General features: G+C 38.6%; 1 protein-coding gene across 4 annotated transcripts in view; it reads left to right on the top strand.

Moving 5' to 3' along the window:
• znf438 (zinc finger protein 438) overlaps positions 1–13,511 on the top strand; it is a 69,266-nt gene extending 55,755 nt beyond the window's left edge. The window contains exons 7-9 of one of the 4 annotated variants that reach the window (XR_009273552.1): positions 8,193–8,388; positions 8,746–8,855; positions 13,044–13,511. Coding sequence is in view for 3 of the 4 variants with exons in the window: in XM_058792645.1 (XP_058648628.1) it covers positions 8,193–8,341 (149 nt within the window). In the remaining variant the exon portion in view is untranslated. Of the gene's footprint in view, positions 1–6,284; positions 6,778–8,192; positions 8,389–8,745; positions 10,318–13,043 lie in introns of those variants that run through there. The other 3 variants (XM_058792648.1, XM_058792645.1, XM_058792647.1) reach the window with 3 other exon arrangements.
• Positions 13,512–18,662: the final 5,151 nt, after the last annotated feature.

Raw genomic sequence — 18,662 nt, 5'->3', positions numbered from 1 at the left:
ACCGCATGTGCGCGCCGCACACACCATCCATTTCATTTGCAGAGATGACCATGATGAGGATGAATTCTTCATGAACTATGATGAATGGATACTGATAAAAGAATGATAGAAAAAGTTCTCCCATCCAAAAAAAGAAGCGGCCGAGATACAGCGAGCATGTAGATATTTAAATGCAGCATTAACCTGCATGGAGACTAATGGAAGCAAGAAGCTCTATCGATCCGTCCTGGTTTGCTCGGAGGAGGAGAGATAGAGAGATGATGCTGAGCTGAAGATGAATGAATGAAGTGAAGGGTGTGTCTGAAGTAGATAAGCATCACCTGCATTTACAGACACAGGCCTGTCTGGAACCCAGAGTGTGATGTGAACTGAATGAACACATTCACTGGAATGAGAAGCTTAGCAACACTAAAAGCTTTATGAGAGAAAGGAAACATATCAGAGCATCTTGCCTCATAACCTGTCATATGATCTGTTTATTTGATGTTATAGAGGATTTAAAAATGCAGAACGAGACTTATTGATCCATCAGGAATTGTTTGAAATGTAAAAAGCAAACAATATGTCACATCTAAACATTCTAAAAACAGGATCAATTTAAGTTGGGTAAAATAATTTTAGCCTATTGGCAAATAACATTTTCATGTTTTATGTGTAAACTTGACTAAATTTACACTACTGTTCAAAGGTTTGGAATCAGTAAGCTTTTGTAAAGAAATTAATACATTTATTCATCAAGCATGCATTAAACTGACATTATACTACGGGGGCGTTGAATGCTTGAATCTGATTGGCTACCGAACGTTCTAAGGTGTGCAATTATTTTCAGGGAACGCACGGCGAACGTAGTTCCAGGCAGCTCTTGACCGCATTACATGACCATATCACTTCAAATGATTTCTGTTATTTCAAAGGTCTTACAACGGCAAAATAACCAAAACCCACAACGACACTGGCCAAATAAATAAATATAGTAAACAATATGATAAAAACGACAGGTCATGTCCATGTTTTTGCCACAAAATTAGGCTTTATTACAGTATGTATGGAAAGCACATACTCTATCTCTCCCGCTCTCTCTCCCTCACAGCCGCACATAAATAACAGTTACAATTTGCACACACACTAACATACATCGCGCTAATGTTAGCGTTACTCTGACGATTTTATCAGTAAACAACTTAAAAACTACATGACTTCTCACAAGCGAGGTAACAACAACGGCGCTGTTCGTGAACAAAAGGAACTAAGTTTCACTATAGAGACATCGCTGCCGAACACTATTGAGAGACGCACAGAGGTGATCTCTCTCTCTCTCTCTCTCTCTCTCATAACTTAGTTATTAACTGCATTAATCTGTTATCAACGGCTCAAGCCTCCATTTCTAGTTTTAAAAGCAACGGAGGCGTTGGATGAAATGCGGAAGAAATAATCCTACTCACTATAGCGATTTAAGTAGAAATACCGGACGAATGCCATGAAATATATCATCTGATCGATGTCTTGAGGTGTGGCAACCGTAGTATAAGCGGAATAATTGACTTCGGTCGGTTGAATTATTAGAAAAATAATGCACACCTGAGGTGGTGATGCGGTCAGGACGCGCATTATTTTTCTAATAATCCAACGGCCCGTCGTCAATTATTCTTTAAATAATCCAAAGGTCCATCGTCAATTATTCCTTACGTAAAGACATAATGTTAAAAGCTTTCTATCTCAAATAAATGCTGTTTTTTTAACTTTCTATTATGGTGGCCCAGTAGTGCACCACACAACAAAATTTCCACAACACATAGGACTAATTTTGATGTGTTGCAGCTTGTTTCCGTTGTGTTGTGCTAATTTCGTTGTGTTGTGCTAACTTTGTTGTGATGCGGCTTGTTTCCATTGTGTTGAGGCTTGTTTCCGTTGTGTTGAGGCTTGTTTCCGTTGTGTTGAGGCTTGTTTCAGTTGTGTTGTGCTAACTTTGTTGTGTTGTGGCTTTTTTCCGTTGTGTTGAGGCTTGTTTCCGTTGTGTTGTGCTAACTTCGTTGTGTTGCTGCTTGTTTCCATTGTGTTGTGCTAATTTCGTTGTGTTGTGCTAACTTTGTTGTGTTGCGGCTGGTTTCCATTGTGTTGTGCTAACTTCGTTGTGTTGCGGCTGGTTTCCGTTGTTTTGTGCAAATTTCATTGTGTTGCAGCTTGTTTTCGTTGTGTTGTGGTTTGTTTCCATTGTGTTGTGCTAACTTTGTTGTGTTGCAGCTTGTTTCCGTTGTGTTGTGGCTTGTTTCCGTTGTGTTGCGGCTTGTTTCAATTGTGTTGTGCTAACTTTGTTGTGTTGCAGCTTGTTTTCGTTGTGTTGTGGCTTGTTTCCGTTGTGTTGCAGCTTGTTTTCGTTGTGTTGTGCTAACTTTGTTGGGTTGCGGCATGTTTCCATTGTGTTGTGCTAACCGTTGTGTTGTGGCTTTTTCCGTTGTGTTGAGGCTTGTTTCGCTTGTGTTGAGGCTTGTTTCCGCTTGTGTTGTGGCTTGTTTCCGTTGTGTTGTGGCTTGCTCCGTTGTGTTGCGGCTTGTTTCCGTTGTGTTGCGGCTTGTTTCCGTTGTGTTGCGGCTTGTTTTCGTTGTGTTGTGGCTTGTTTCCGTTGTGTTGCAGCTTGTTTTCGTTGTGTTGTGCTAACTTTGTTGGGTTGCGGCATGTTTCCATTGTGTTGTGCTAACTTTGTTGTGTTGTGGCTTGTTTCCGTTGTGTTGTGGCTTGTTTCCGTTGTGTTGCGGCTTGTTTCCGTTGTGTTGCAGCTTGTTTCCGTTGTGTTGTGGCTTGTTTCCATTGTGTTGCGGCTTGTTTCCGTTGTGTTGTGCTAACTTCGTTGTGTTGCAGCTTGTTTTCGTTGAGTTGTGGCTTGTTTCCGTAGAGTTACAGCTTGTTTCCGTTGTGTTGTGCTAACTTCGTTGTGTTGTGGCTTGTTTCCGTTGTGTTGCAGCTTGTTTCCGTTGTGTTGTGGCTTGTTTTCATTGTGTTTTGCTAACTTCGTTGTGTTGTGGCTGGTTTCCGTTGTTTTGTGCAAACTTCATTGTGTTGTGGCTAGAGCTGGGAATCGATTCCAAAAAGAATCGATTCCTCGATTCCAAGGCGTTGGGAATCGAGAGTCGATTCCAAAGGTTGGAATCGATCCCATCAAGAGGAATCGACTCCTCATTCAGAGCTTTTTTCAGTTCAACAAAGCTTATCTATGGGTGCCTCTCAAATGGAAGGCTGCATCCTACGAAGGCTGCACACATTTAAATTCACTAAAATAAACTGAAAGAAAACGAGTCGGTAATGAGATCCTCTGAATTTGAGGATGCAGCCTTCTGTTTGAGAAGCACCATTCGCCTCCCTCATGCTCGATAAAAGCCATAATTACAAGAGTTGTGGGATAAAAGATTATTTTTTATATATAAAAGATCAATTTCATTTTTATATTTGTATTACCCTTCGCCTCATGCTCGGTAAAAGTGATTAGAAGTCTGATTCGTTTCCACGAAAAGGTTCTTTCATATAGTTTTAATGAACCAGTTAAAAAAAATAAAAATATGATTCAGGGGTTATTTTACGGTGGAACTGGCTTATGTTGTCCACAATTTTGAGCGCTGCACGACAGAATAGATCATGACGTGATTGAGGATCTTATTTCCATCTAAAATACTATTTTTTTATTTCTATTAGCCAATAATTCTAAAAGAAAACGTCACAAGCATAGATCAGTGGCCGAGAGCGCATCTGATTGACAGATAAACCACGAGCTCTATCAGTGTTATCGTTAATGTTCTGGTTATTTTGTTTCAATGTACAGTTTGTTAATTTTGTCCAAAGCATACAAAGTAAACTTCATCATTCAACTGAACTGTGCACATTTATTTTAGACACTTCTTCGTCTTCTTCACTTCTTAGTCTTTTTCAATTCATGCAGAATGCATGTCCCTGATGAGCAGTGAGCTATTACTAATTTCACGGGGAAAGCAGACAAAATTACAATTTAAAAATCAATCATATCTATAGAAATTTATAGTCATTTTTTACAAATAAAGCTTCATATTATGAGAAGTATACTTTCTACGACCTTAATATTCTGCAGTCATGGCGAGATTAGGTTCCTTCGATCTAAAAAAAACAAGAATCGAAAAAGAATCGACAACAACAGAGGAATCGATTCTCGGGAATCGAATCCCATCGATTCCAGAACCAGGAATCGGAATCGGACTCAATTCCAAAAATTCCAGAATCTTACAGCCCTAGTTGTGGCTTGTTTCCGTTGTGTTGCGGCTTGTTTCCGTTGTGTTGTGCTAACTTCGTTGTGTTGTAGCTTGTTTCCGTTGTGTTGTGGCCTGTTTCCGTTGTGTTGTGCTAACTTTGTTGTGTTGCGGCTTGTTTTACACAAAAACATTAAGCAACACAACTGTATTGAACATTGATAACAAGAAATATTTCTTGAGCATCAAATTAGCATATTTGAATGATTTCTGAAGGATCACGTGACACTGAAGACTGAAGTAACGGCTGCTGAAAATTCAGCTTTGCCATCACAGGAATAAATAATTATGTCATTTCTTTTAAAAACAACAAACTTTTAAACAGTAGTGTAGTTAGGTTTATGCATAAAACAATTTGTCAGTTGGGTAAGAAAAATAAACTAAATTCAAGATAATCTGAAAGCAAGTCTTATATATTATGCAATTTTGCTTCCTACGCTTCCCATCGTTCTTGTTTTCATGGGTCAGAGAACATGATATTGATGATATTATGCAATGTAGTTCATTAAAAACTTGTAAAAAGATCTATGAGGTCCGAATATGAATGTTTCTTCCCATTGCAATATGTTTGTACTACACCTGGAGACACTTGTAAATACGAAGCCCTTGTCAGTGACATTGCCGCTTTTTGGTCTCTCCTGTGTGCTGTGTGGTCCAGATGGTGCAGAATCACTCTGTTCCACTGGGTCTCTAGTAGACCGCCCAGAGGGACAGTAGCCATCTGCCCAGGACATCTCACTACCCACACACAACTCTGACCTGGAACACACACACGACTACACACACAGACAAAAGAGCCGCTAAACTGCTCATCTAGAACCCTTCCTGATTTCATCATCAACGGTCAAAGCGTTACCACCCCAACAAAGGGGCCCCAACTCCACCAAGGGCCAATCTGGGAGCTTTTAGTAATTACGTAAACACTATTCAAGTCACTAAAGTTGTTCGCAAATACATATTTGTTTGGTTTATTTTTAGTTAGATATTCCCTTGTTGATTAAACACGCTCCTGTTTTCATTCTCAGCCAATCAGTGCTCACTCATTCACCGGAATAGATTAGTGATAATTGGCTCTCGGTTGTCAGTACTTTAGCATCCTAATGAGAGCAATATTTACTAATCTAGAAAGGGGAGTGAGAAAGTACTCCAAGTTTGACTGTTTTTAATGAGACCCAGGTAGGCTAACCGGAGCAGTCTGGAGTAATTAGGAAAGGATGTAGAGCATTTTCTCTCCCCCCGTCCCACCCCACCGCTATCTTCCAATGTCTTCCCACAGGGAGGATCCTGACAGTGGAAATCTAAGGGGGGGCTCAAGGGAATTAGGTCTGCCTGAGTGATAACCTACATTCACCCAATCCGACGTCTTTCTGCAAATAAGGCTAATGACATACCGCAGGCCTGCAGACATGCTCATGAATATTATGTTGATGTTATGTGCATGTAAGCGCTACATTAACTAATATTCAAAAACCGGCCACCTACACACGTTAAGACATGAATGCATAACACCTGATTTCTTCTTCCTTATGCACCTACATACATGATGCATGGAGGAACTTGAAACTGTGCATCCATACACACTGTTGCACACATAACCTTTGATGATGCTCCTCTGCTCCTTTGATGGCAATTACCTGCGGCATGCTCTGAAATTCCCTTAACCTTATCTGATAGGTTAATTAGCTAATGCATATTCGTCGCACTGGATGCCGGGAAAATGTCAGAAGCAATATGAAGGAGTTCTTTACATTTACCTAGGCGACGTTACAACTATATCAACAAGTATTTTTAAGCAAGGCCCCTTTTCTATCACGCTTCATCAACAGCTGCATAGACTAGAATCTAATACACTATTACAATTAGAGTTTATAATTTTTCACTCCAGTCGTCCTTTCCTCTGTTTTCACTTTCACGCCAGTTTGCAGGACTGAGTTCTCGCAATTTGCAATTAAGAAAAGCATTTTATCATTATCACCTCCAGCTATATTCAATCCCTCCTTCCTCCCTCTTTCCCAGACGGAGTGTTACAGTGTGGCCTCCCGTTGTGATGATCCCCCTCGGGAAACCTGGATCCCACCTCGGCGGTCAGAATCAATTACGTTCATATCTCTCTCTACCTATCTCTCTCTCTCTCTCTTTCTCTGCTGTTTCCATGAGTCACATTTTGCAGGCGCAGCATAGACTCCCCTGTCAGGTCCTGAGAAAATGCTCCTCCTTTCAGTGCGTTTAACAAGTTTAGAGGGGGCACCGGAGAGGTGATAAATTCTCTGAGCGAGAGGAAAATGGAGAGAGGGGAAAGGTGTATGTATGGGCTGAGGAAGCGGATGACAGGTAGGAATAAAAACCAGATAGATGAGGGAGGAGAAACAGGGACAGAGAGAGGAGAGAGAACATGTTATAGAGAGAGAGAGAGGTTTTTTTTTTTTCAAGTTCATAAATACTTTATTAAAATCCCTTGTTTATTTTATGTTAGTTAGGCAGAGTTTTAAACTGGTCAGTCAGAACTTTTTTTAACCAATCGAACCTACAATTTTAGAATAAAAATTCCTGATCAAAAGTCCCTGTCTGTCTGTCTATGTGTCTGTCTGTCTGTTGAAGATAACTTGGAAAAATATCTCAATATATAGCTTCAGCTTAAAGTTCAAAGGTTATTGTTTGAAGACTACATGCCTTAAGGAGACAGTTCACCCAAAAATGGTGATAGATAGATAGATAGATAGATAGATAGATAGATAGATAGAATTGCATTCTGCTGGGGGAAAAAAAGTCATACAAGTTTGTAAGAACATGAGTATGACCATTTTGGGGTGATCTGTCTCTTTAAGACCTGTACAGTCTTCAAACAATAACCTTCTAACTCTATAGTTGAAACTATTTTAAACTACATTTCCAGCAAGGTTTCATCAAGCCAACATAAGGGTTTGTCTTGAAAAGCATTCTGTTTCTAGTTTTATATCAAGGTCTGTGTAGTTTGGTGCCTAATCATGGAGCTAATCCAAAAGCGTTCAGGTCTGTATCCTTCAGTTACTTGCAATGTTGAAATATCTGGCATGCAGGTTTAAAAGATCTCTTGAGAAACCTCTCGTATTCATTTTCCTTTGGAGAGGGCTGTCTTGGTAACAGAGAAACCATAAAATAAACATAAAAGAAAAATAAACAGGCCGAAACAGCACACAAACATTGGCAGGGTTAAACCAAACTGTGTAAATGCCTGGTTCTTTCTCTTCTGTTCAACTACCTAAAGCGCTCCAAACGGCAATACTGAATTTCTCTCTGGCTTGAAACACACACAATGTGGAATTTTTGCATTACATTGATGTTGTTTTTTTGCATTCGATCTCAAACAGGCAAAATGCCATGCACAATGAACCCCATCAGTATCACTGCGTTACCAGATTACAGGTCATGAAATACAAGTTGTGGAAAGGAACATTAAATTCTTTACATCTTATTTGTGAGAGAGCTCTGAACAGCTCTGTCAATGCAATGCCTACCTCTCATATGTCTCCATAATCAATACCATGTTATGCAGCCACCGGAGGGAGAAAGAGAGAAAATAAAAAAAGAGTAAGAAAGGAATAGAGCTTTCCCATATTAAACGGCTGAGTGAATTTACAAGCTTTTTCAGCAAGTTAATGCATTGGTTGTGCCTTTACCAGCAGACAGTTGAGTTCTGCATACAGCTCATTGACCTCACACATGTACCTGGGCCGCACGTGTTACGCGCCGCATCCAAGTTCTAATACGGGACTGGTACAATCAATATATCAAACATCCTACCGAACACAGTCACACAGGGGCTTATATCTCAGAACTGCATACTTTAATAATGTATCTTTATACATTTATCACTGAGATCTTGTGGTTTCCAATACCGCCATGCCTCCAGGGCTCTGATAACCAAGAATTGATATTTTCTTCTAGGCTTTCCACCTGCTGTTTACTTGGACAATGGCAAGAGAAATCACACATCAATATTTCTGACTCAAAAGAGCACAGAAAGCCAAAAGCTCAAGCTTACTATAGTTTACACCCTTAGCACTGCTTTTAAAAGGCCAATTAGGAGAAGTTAAAACTGTTTGCCAGAACAGTGTGGCAATACACTGTATAAAAGACTGAGGTAAGTACTGGCTTGCCTTTTGCTCATAATCTCAAATCGTGTGTTAGGTTATGGAGGTTTTTATTTTGGAGCAATTAGCTCCAACTTTAGCATTCTTTTATTGATTTATTCTTTATAGTGTTTTTGTATCATCAGTTATAATATACAATATTGAAAATGATTTATTTATGCATTTTCTAGTAATTCATATCGCATTAAACACAAAAAAACGTGAACATAGTAATCAGGATATACCAGGACAACTTCTAGAGCTTTGCTTAGACTGCATTTTCAGTGTGTTGTCATGTGTGTTAGGGAATAAAACTTTCAGGATATGACCTATTGTTCTGAGATAATGTGCGATGTAATGTTCTCCAGCTCTCTTGGACAGAGTACGGTCAACGAAAAAGCCCCATCGCCGCAGGCTACAAGGAGCGCCAAGAAACCGCACCTGCCAAAGACAGACTCCATCACGAGAGCCATATCAGGTTTTACTGCAGGGGTGTGTGTGTGTGTGTGTATGTATGCCTCTGAGGAAACAAAGCCTTTTAAACACCTTTTCGTCTACACATCATCCAAAGGTACAAGCACAACCTCCTAGCAATGCCTTTAACTCTGGGAAAACATTACACGCAACACATGTTCGGCTTCAGGACTGTGGAGACGAAAGGAAAAATAAAAAAAAATGAGTATAAAGGACTAGCAGAAAGAAGTGTAGAGGAAGAAACGTCAGTCATGTAACCTTGAAGAGTTATGGGGAAAAGATTTCTCAAGGCCTGTGAACGAACACACATACGCATATCCATAAGCAGCAAGCCACCCCCTAACACTTGCTAGCCCATTTTTCCATGTGAGCTCTGATATAGGTCAAAATTGGAAACTTTATATAAACACATCATCTTAACCAATTTCTTTGCTATACACTAATGAGCTGTAGAACTGGGGCTTATATGCAAGCATCTATTTTGATACTCAAAGTTCAAGACATTAAGTCCACTGTTGATCTTATCCACATTTTCCTGAATTCAGTTACATTATCATGTGACTCATAAGCTGTTGTTTGTGTATGAACTACTTGCAGCGTGGTCGACATTATGTCGGTGTAATTTCGCGTTAATTGTCTTTTGCCGCTACTAACTCCCTAATGCAACTACAAGACCTTTCCAACATTTTGTAAAACACTTGCTATATATAAATCGAATAAAATAATAAATAACGAATCTATTTCTGTTGTTTCGATGTATCGTCAGATTCGCTCGAGCACGAGAAGCGTTCCTGTTGCTATGGTTAATTCTGCGGGAGAATGCGATTTCTAATCACGAGTGTCTGTTTAGCATGTTCTGACTAACTTGTAATCTAACTTTTGTGGGTACTGACAAGTTTGAAAGCATCGTGAAACGTAGATTTTGGGGAAGCCTTTATCACACCCCATAACTGGCACCATGGCCAAGATGCAAGACGTAATATTGTGTCCAGTAGATACAAATACAAAATAAACACTTGCAGTGTCTTTATAAATCTATATGCATATATAATACTACATAGGCCTACATTTCACAACAGGTAAATGTTCTTGTGTGCTATTTCTAATTAAGGCAACTATTCCGCTGTTTAATTTTTTTGGAGAGTGTTTTAATTTTAAAACTTCAAGCCCACTTATTTATTTTTCTTCTCTTTCAGCGTTAAGTCGAGTCAAGTCAAATCACCTTTATTTATATAGCGCTTTTAACGATACAGATTGTCAAAGCAACTTTCCAATATCAAAATAGGAAAATAGTGTCAGTAATGTAAAATGACAAGATTAAACACTCAATTTTCAGTTAAAGGCATTTCATCATTGAATTCAATGATGTCATCATCCAGCTCAGTTCAGTTTAAATAGTATCTGTGCAATCAAGCCGACGATACCGCTGGAAACTAAGTGTCCCCAACTGAGCAAGCCAGAGGCGACAGCGGCAAGGAACCAAAACTCCATCAGTGACAGAATGGAGAAAAAAAACCTTGGCAGAAACCAGGCTCAGTCGGGGGGCCAGTTCTCCTCTGGACAGACGAAACAGCAGTTCAATTCCAACTGCAGCAGAGTCAGATTGTGTAAAGGACTCATCTGGTTCCCGAGGTCTTGACCCGATGGCTGTCTAGGTGACAAGGTCTTCACTGGGGATCTGTCTCTGGGGCTCATCTAGGTGTCCTGATCTCCGCTGACGTTCAGGGCTGTAGAGGTCATCTCTAGGTGCTGATCCACCTTCTGGACTGGATACGGACTGGATCGGGTGGCTACGGTGATCTCGGAATAAGAAAGAAACAGACTAATATTAGCCATTCTTCTTATGATGTAACAAGTACATCGTGAGTTATGGGGAGTGTTCCCGGTTCCGGTTGATCTAATTAATGCAGCCTAACAATCCTTTAATGTATTTGAATATTAGAAGCGTATTAGTGTGTTATGTGTACGCCAGGTAAAAGAGATGGGTCTTTAATCTAGATTTAAACTGACAGAGTGTGTCTGCCTCCCGAACAGTGTTAGGTAGATTGTTCCAGAGTTTGGGCGCTAAATTGGAAAAGGTTCTGCCGCCCGCAGTTGATTTTGATATTCTAGGTATCATCAAATGGCCAGAGGACTATAATGCATTAAGAGCTCGCTCAGTACTGAGGAGCTAAACCATTCAGGGCTTTATAAGTAATTAACAAGATTTTAAAATCTATACGATGTTTAATAGGGAGTCTGCATTTGACTTTGAGAGCATAGGTCTCAATTTAGAAATATTTTTAAGATGAAGAAATGCAGTTTTACAAATGCTAGAAACATGGCTGTCAAAGGAAAGATTGCCATTAAATATAACACCTAGGTTCCTAACTGATGACGAAGAATTTACAGAGCAGCCATCAAGTGTTAGACAGTGACACAAGTTATTACATGTGGGGGTTTTAGGTTTGATAATTAACACTTCTGTTTTTTAAGAATTTAATTATTATTTTTTAAATTCTTTTAAAGAATTCGTTAAATTCTTTTCTAATCTGTTGGTGTTCTACACAAATACTTCATAAAACATCTTATATTTGTGGTAACCAACAACAGCACATGTAAAAACCGAGCTCATATTTAACTTTATCTGACAGGTTCTGGTTTGTGGCGTGTATGGGGTTTAGCTTCAACGAGGATTTTTATTGAGACCAGTGGAAAACAAGCTAACGGAAATAGGGAGTCATCATGGTGGTAACCACTGGTTGTTCAGGAAACTCAAGGATATCATCAGATCAGAACTGAAACAAAGTCAAAACGAAGATTTTATTATATTTTATATGTATTGTTTACTTGAATGAGAGTGAAATATGTATATATGTATATGTGTGTATGTACATACATATACATACACAAGAAGGATTTTAGCAAATTCTTTTCATAAAGCTTAAGTAAACATCCACATATCAGCATCAAAACAGATGTCTATGAAATTCACGCTTGTGTGCATAATTGACTTCAGAATGAGTGTAATCTCTTCCTCCCTCCATCTTTCTCTTTCTCTGTCTCTCTCTGCTGCTTTTGCACTCTCTATCCAGCATCAAAGAAAGAGAAAGGAAACATGCAGGCATTGTGGGAGGATTACGAAACAGAAAAAGGTGTGTGTGTGTGTGTATCAGAAGGAGCAAGGAGAACACAGTGTGGGAGACTGGGATGGTACACATGAATTACAGGGTTTAGCGTGCTCATATTTCAAACACACACACAGAGACACACACACTCATACGGTTAACTGCAGTGTAATTACAGAGTGTTATCTATGATTACAGCGGTGGCTTACACCTGATGCCAGAGAAAGTGCTGCACACTTTAAATATTTAATCAAATCCTTCAGAATGAACCTAATGAGGCGGAGGGTGGGGGTGGAATTACGCTTGCTTACAAACATGGAAACATACCTGCACACTCACATGTAGTCACGTACACAGCAAAGGAGATCAGTCTGTCTGAGGAAGAAATGAAGAGGGGAAAAGAAGAAAGTAACCTTTTTATAAAGAGAGGCAGATGGAAATGAGAGCGGAGAAAAAAAGGAAAGGAAATATTAAAACAACCAGTGGAGAAGGAATAGAGAGAACAGAGTGATTATTCTGCATTTGACAGTATACCTTTAGCCCAAGTCTTTAGTACTTTTGTAGAGTTTAATAATTAAAACACGCCAGAGTCTTTTATCTTTTCGTTCCTTTCCTTCTGTCCTCCCTATGAAACTGTGGGCTCTCCTTCTGCCATTTTCCATCACTCAAGTCTTAGAGCTGTGCTCTTTTGTAGATAGATAGATAGATAGATAGATAGATAAACAGTTGAAAAAATAAGAGTATACTATTTGCTATTTCCATACACTCACCAGAGCACATGAAGACACACACCCACACACACACACACCCCTTCACCCGTCACCCTTCCATCTGTCCTAGTGTCTCACCTTACATCCCTAGCGGGGCTCTCCTTTACTCAAGACGGTGTAGGGTTTGCGTAAAGGGTCTAACCCTGAACGCAAACCCCCCCACCACACCCTAACACACACTCACACACCCCGTTCATTTCCAAAAATTATTGATTTTTCTGTTCCCCAGTAATGCTATCATCTCCTGGAAACAAAGCCACCAAGGAGTTCAGTTTGATCAATTCATATCCCAACCCACCTTTCCTTCTCTTTCAGAGGTCACGTACGCAGTGGTACATATGCACCAGTATGCAGGTGGCTTTATGAAGATCATCTCCCTCCCTCCTGTTTCCCAGTGGAAATGGATGTCCATTAAAGATGACATCACACAGGCACTACAACAGCCATGAGCAGCTGTGGCCCATAAGAGAGGCTCAGCTATCCTGTAATGTCTCATATGAGTCTAGCAGACTCATGCACACACACACACAGAGCAACGTCATGGCTATGGGGAAAACAAATGGCACAGCTCACCTAACACACCAATAGAGAGAAGTGGCTATAACAGCACACACACAAACCATAGGATAGAAAAATCACTCTTTGCTGTATAGGAGAAACAAACGAGATTAAATTGAGATATTTTGCTCTATTCTCAGTTTTTCTCCTAAGAAACAGGCACCAAAGTCTGCAATCAGAAAAGTCAGAGATTTTAAATTAAACTCATTAAACATTTCTCATTTGTGTGTGTGTGTTTTATTTTATTTTATTTTTTAAGAATTTTAAGAAGACAAAGTTGATAATTAAAATTGAGAATTAGGATGTACCAACTTTTAAATTCTACCCAATACAGATAAGCCTTATTAATAATATAATTCAATGCTAATTTTATAAGACTCTAAAAGAAAAATCAGCTTTTTTAAACTCTAAAGTGAATTTAGGCATTATTTAGGCATTGTACACACTCTCAGAAATAAAGGTACAAAAGCTGTCACTGGGGCGGTACCTTTTCAAAGGGTACGCTTTTGTACCTATTAGGTTCAAATATGTACACTTTAAGTACTAATATGTACCTTTAAGGTACCAAAATGGACCCTTTAGGTACAAACATGTACCTTTTGAAAAGGTACTGCCCCAGTGACAGCTTTTGTACCTTTATTTCTGAGAGTACAGTATGAAAAAGTGGTTCATTTTCAGATTTGCTAAAGATTACATTTAACTGGGATATTAAACTCTTTGTGTTTAAAGATTACATATACTTTAGATGATGGCAAAGGTAAACTAAAAGTAAAAATAGATTAAATAAACATGAGCAATTTAAATATCGCTTTAAAAAATCCATAAAAATAAGGCACAATGTGCTATATTAATGTAAAGGAATTTTCCATAATGATTTTTTCCAGGTGTTTTAGCTGTATTTTGAAATTTGTGTTTCATTACATTGTTTAGGGTTAACGATAATGTCTGGAAAATTACTGGAAAATGTCTTTTTTTCCGACCAATTATCTTAAAGAAATCTTTAAGTCTAAACTCTAAATCTTCCGAGCTACAAAAGAGCAACATCTGAGCAATGCAATTTTCCTCTTAAAAAGTTAGAAGAGATAGAAGATTTAGCTCATAACTGTATACCTGACACACAGATCTAATCATTCACACCTAAAAGCGCACCAACATTTAAGCAGGAATAATTCAATCTTATTCATCATCACAGAGACTCAACACAGAGACAGACTCTCTCTCTCTCTCTCTCTCTCTCTTTTTCTCGGTTACACATCCGACAGGTGCTCTCCTTTCGGCCAGATTGCTTTGAGGGACAGCAGCAACTGTTGCGTCCACCTGTCTTTCCTCTTTTCTTTTCTTTTTTCCTTTTCTTTTTAGTCTCTGTGAAAACAGCTTCACACTGAACACATTGTGCTTATTGGTCACTGTGGGTTTGATGTCATGTTAGAGCATCAGGACTTTAACAGAAGATGAACTCTCAACAGTCAATGTCACTGGCAAGGCTGATATTAAATCTGTCACGGTAAGGTCCATTAGCAACACACACACAAATCATGCAATCACAATAAGGCAGCCCTGCAGGGCCCCCTAGTGCTCCTGAATAGCCACTAAAATGGAAATGAGCACACACACATATATGCATGCATACCCATACACATCTTTGATATTTGACAGGTTGTGTTTTCTTTTACTCTTTGCTGAATGCCTTCCAACTCTATTTGCTGACTGAGAGTTTTCAAGCTTATTCACAAGAATATGAACATCAGTGCAGTTTGTTTTAAGGCTTTCAAGACCACATACACACTCAGAAATAAAGGTACAAAAGCTGTCACTGGGGCGGTACCTTTTCAAAAGGTACATGTTTGTACCTAAAGGGTCCATTTTGGTACCTTAAAGGTGCATATGTGACCCTGGACCACAAAACCAGTCTTAAGTCGCTGGGGTATATTCGTAGCAATAGCCAAAAATACACTGTATGGGTCAAACTTATCCATTTTTCTTTTATGCCAAAAATCATTAGGATATTAAGTAATTTTTGATTAGTAATATGCATTGCTAAGAACTTAATTTGGACAACTTTAAAGGCGTTTTTCTCAATATTTAGATTTTTTTGCACCCTCAGATTCCAGATTTTCAAATAGTTGTATCTCAGCCAAATATTGCTAACAAACCATACATCAATGCAAATCCTAACAAACCATACATCAATGGAAATATTATTTAATCAGCTTTCAGATGATGTATAAATCTCAATTTCGAAAAATTGACACTTAAGACTGGTTTTGTCATCCAGGGTCACATATTAGTACTTAAAGTGTACATATTTGAACCTAATAGGTACAAAAGTGTACCTTTTGAAAAGGTACCGCCCCAGTGATAGCTTTTGTACCTTAATTTCTTAGAGTGTATGATTTCAAGAGAGGAAGGAAATATCTATATCTATCTCTCTCTCTCTCTCTCTCTCTCTCTATATATATATCAAATATACACTACCTATAATGACCAGCCTGAACTATCTAATAACCAGTTTGGACCAGCATTAAAAAGGTTTTTGTATCTTTTAGTCTATCTTTAGCTTTGATGCTAGCAAAATGCTGACAAAATGAACTTTTAGTTGATTTCCACATTTAATATTTATTATTCTTTCTCTGGGAAAACAGATAAAAAATATTGATGACTCATGTTAAACCACACAGATTTTTGTCTTTCGGATGAAAGTATCCCTCCCCTGTAACCATTAAATGACTAGCTAGTAGCAAATCATGGTTAAAAAGGTACAAGCCCTTCCATATCTCCAGCCCAAATTTGTTTCTCTAGGAAGAACATTAACAGAAAAGATTACCGTGCTTTCATAAACCATGTCCAGCTCAATAAATTATGCACAATACTGAAATATTTCCAAAGCGGCTAAATGGTTTAACTATGCTGTTTCGTTAAACTGCGACTCAAAGCATTGATCTCATTGGGCTGCTTACTGGAGTAAAGCTATAAGGTTATGGCAGCGTTCTGTGCTGACTTAGCGGTATTGCTATGATATATATCGCTCTCCTGAGAGATGCAGAACACATGCTGTTGACTGAACAAGCAGCCTGAAACATGACAGAATGACATTTGGCCTCTAGTTTCACTCCAATACTGATAAAAAAAAAGGGAGGACAGAGGGAAATATAAAATGCTCACCAAGGAACAGAGCCTATGACATCATCTGACATTTTGTTTAAAAACACACATGCACACAACACACACAGAAACTACATAACTCAAGATGTTCCTGCTGCTAAGACAGGACAACTTTAGTCCCGCTCTGTTAGTGCTACGGACATGAATGATATCTAAAATCAAGATTTTTTTTTTTTGTAAGTGCTCAGGCTTGTGATTTTCATGTGATGGATGATAAAGCAGGCGAAACTCTACCTGATATGTGAAGTCTTATAGGGACCTGGATATAATAGGTATTCATGTAAATAGCTAACAACCACACAGAACACTTTAGAGATCGAGTAGCATTGTATAGTCTTGCATAAGACAAAAATCTAGCTTGTTTAACATCTATTGTTTCAGAAGGGTGAAATTGAAAGCACATTTCTGTAATTTGGCATGATCTACTTAGAATGGAAATACTCCACTGTTCTGTTTTTCTTCAAAAGGGGAGGCGCCCATAATCAGTGTTCAAGGTTTGAGATTAACAGAGGAATCTTTCAGGTTTAAGTCAGTTCAAGAGCTAATTTTTCTTATTTAAAACGCAAAAGATATTTCACATGAGGAATATTCCCAGTTTAATTCAGGTTGAGCATATTTGAGTGTGTTTGTGGCATAATTGAGATTTTTTTTTTAAATGGTCCCGTCCCTCCATTTCTTTACAACAAGCAAAAATATAGGTTATAGTGAGGCACTGGAATGTGAATAGTGAATGAGGTCAAAATGAAATTTTATTTATGTGATTTTAAGGATCAAATAATACACGAGTTTAACAGAACTATAATGTAAGTGCTTTTATAACATAACATGCTTCACATTTCTGCTTTTAAATCCTCCAAAAATGATCCCATTCCAGTTGTAAGTACTTCATCATAACCTTGATTAATGCCCTTTGTAAAGAAAAAAAAGGACGAGTCAAAATTATTATTATTTTTCTGTGCTAATCAAACTATGCCACATAATGCTGTCAATTGAGTTTGTAATATTAACCACTCAATGGTGATTTGTAAACAGGTTTGAGAATCATTTTGTTATGTTTACTCATGCAAACTGATGCAGACAAACACACACACCTCTGAACTGGATATAATTCAGAAATTTCCCTGCAAAGAAAACAAACATTTTCTAAGAAAATTAATCTTTTCTTATTTGAGGTTTACTCGACACTCACATTTGTGATCAAAAGCACCGCAACCAAATGTTTGCCAAATGCGTGAGTGATATTTTCCTTCCCCATTTTCTGAGTGCTTTGCTATGCGAGGTCCCATACCTTTTGATAGAGCATACTGAGAAAGAGCATGACATTTACCAGCATGCGAACACACACACACACACAAACATTCACATCCTCATTTCAGACTCTCATATGTGGGGCATAGGTAAATCCCATCACGCTGGCTGGTAGATTTCAGGGACATCAACATAAAATACATATCCCTACCTGCATAAAATAATGTCTTACCAAATGTTTGGAATCATCTTGGAAATGAGAGGAAGCGCTTTCACTCTTGCTTTGCACCTTTAACAGGAAACATACAAGCATGAAAGAAAATCTCTTGCCTTTCAACACATCAGTTTATGTCTTACACATCAATCACAAGCCTGGCACTGGCACAACACTAAACCTGGATCACAGGCCGCATAAACCACAGCTCATTGATATAGACTCTGGCATGAGCACATTCATCTTCTTCCCAGTTCACATATGTTACTGATCACAGTAGAACCAATCTGATTTACACACCCTCATCCCTTGTGTTCGAAAGGGTCAAAAGCCAAGATTCTAATTATGGTTAATTCAAAGTGCTTGTGAAATTGGGCTTCTGAAATGGTGACGACATGTTAGGATTATAATGGTGGGATACAAACACTGCAGAGCTGGAATACAGCCAAGGATGGTTTCAGGTTTTAGCCTTCATCCTTTACCGGTATGTAATATTTCTCTCACCTGGCCTGAAGCATTCCAGTACTAACAATATTGCCATAATACAACGCCAGCTGTCATTGTAAATGGGAGAGCGGAGCCGGTTGTCACCGTTTTTACTTCAAGTAATATTTTTTTTAGGATAGGTGCATGCCATAAAATCTTGGCTACAAAAATATTGGACTGTTTCCACTGTTATTGCCTAGGAAAAATATATAGTTTATTAAAGACACATTGATCTTTTGTGACAACTTGCCGCAACAAAGGATGGG

Source organism: Onychostoma macrolepis, chromosome 12 (genome assembly GCF_012432095.1).
Source record: "Onychostoma macrolepis isolate SWU-2019 chromosome 12, ASM1243209v1, whole genome shotgun sequence".
NCBI classification, from domain to species: domain Eukaryota; kingdom Metazoa; phylum Chordata; class Actinopteri; order Cypriniformes; family Cyprinidae; genus Onychostoma; species Onychostoma macrolepis.
Note: the sequence above shows the minus strand (reverse complement) of the source record. Positions and strands in the feature narration are given on the sequence as shown.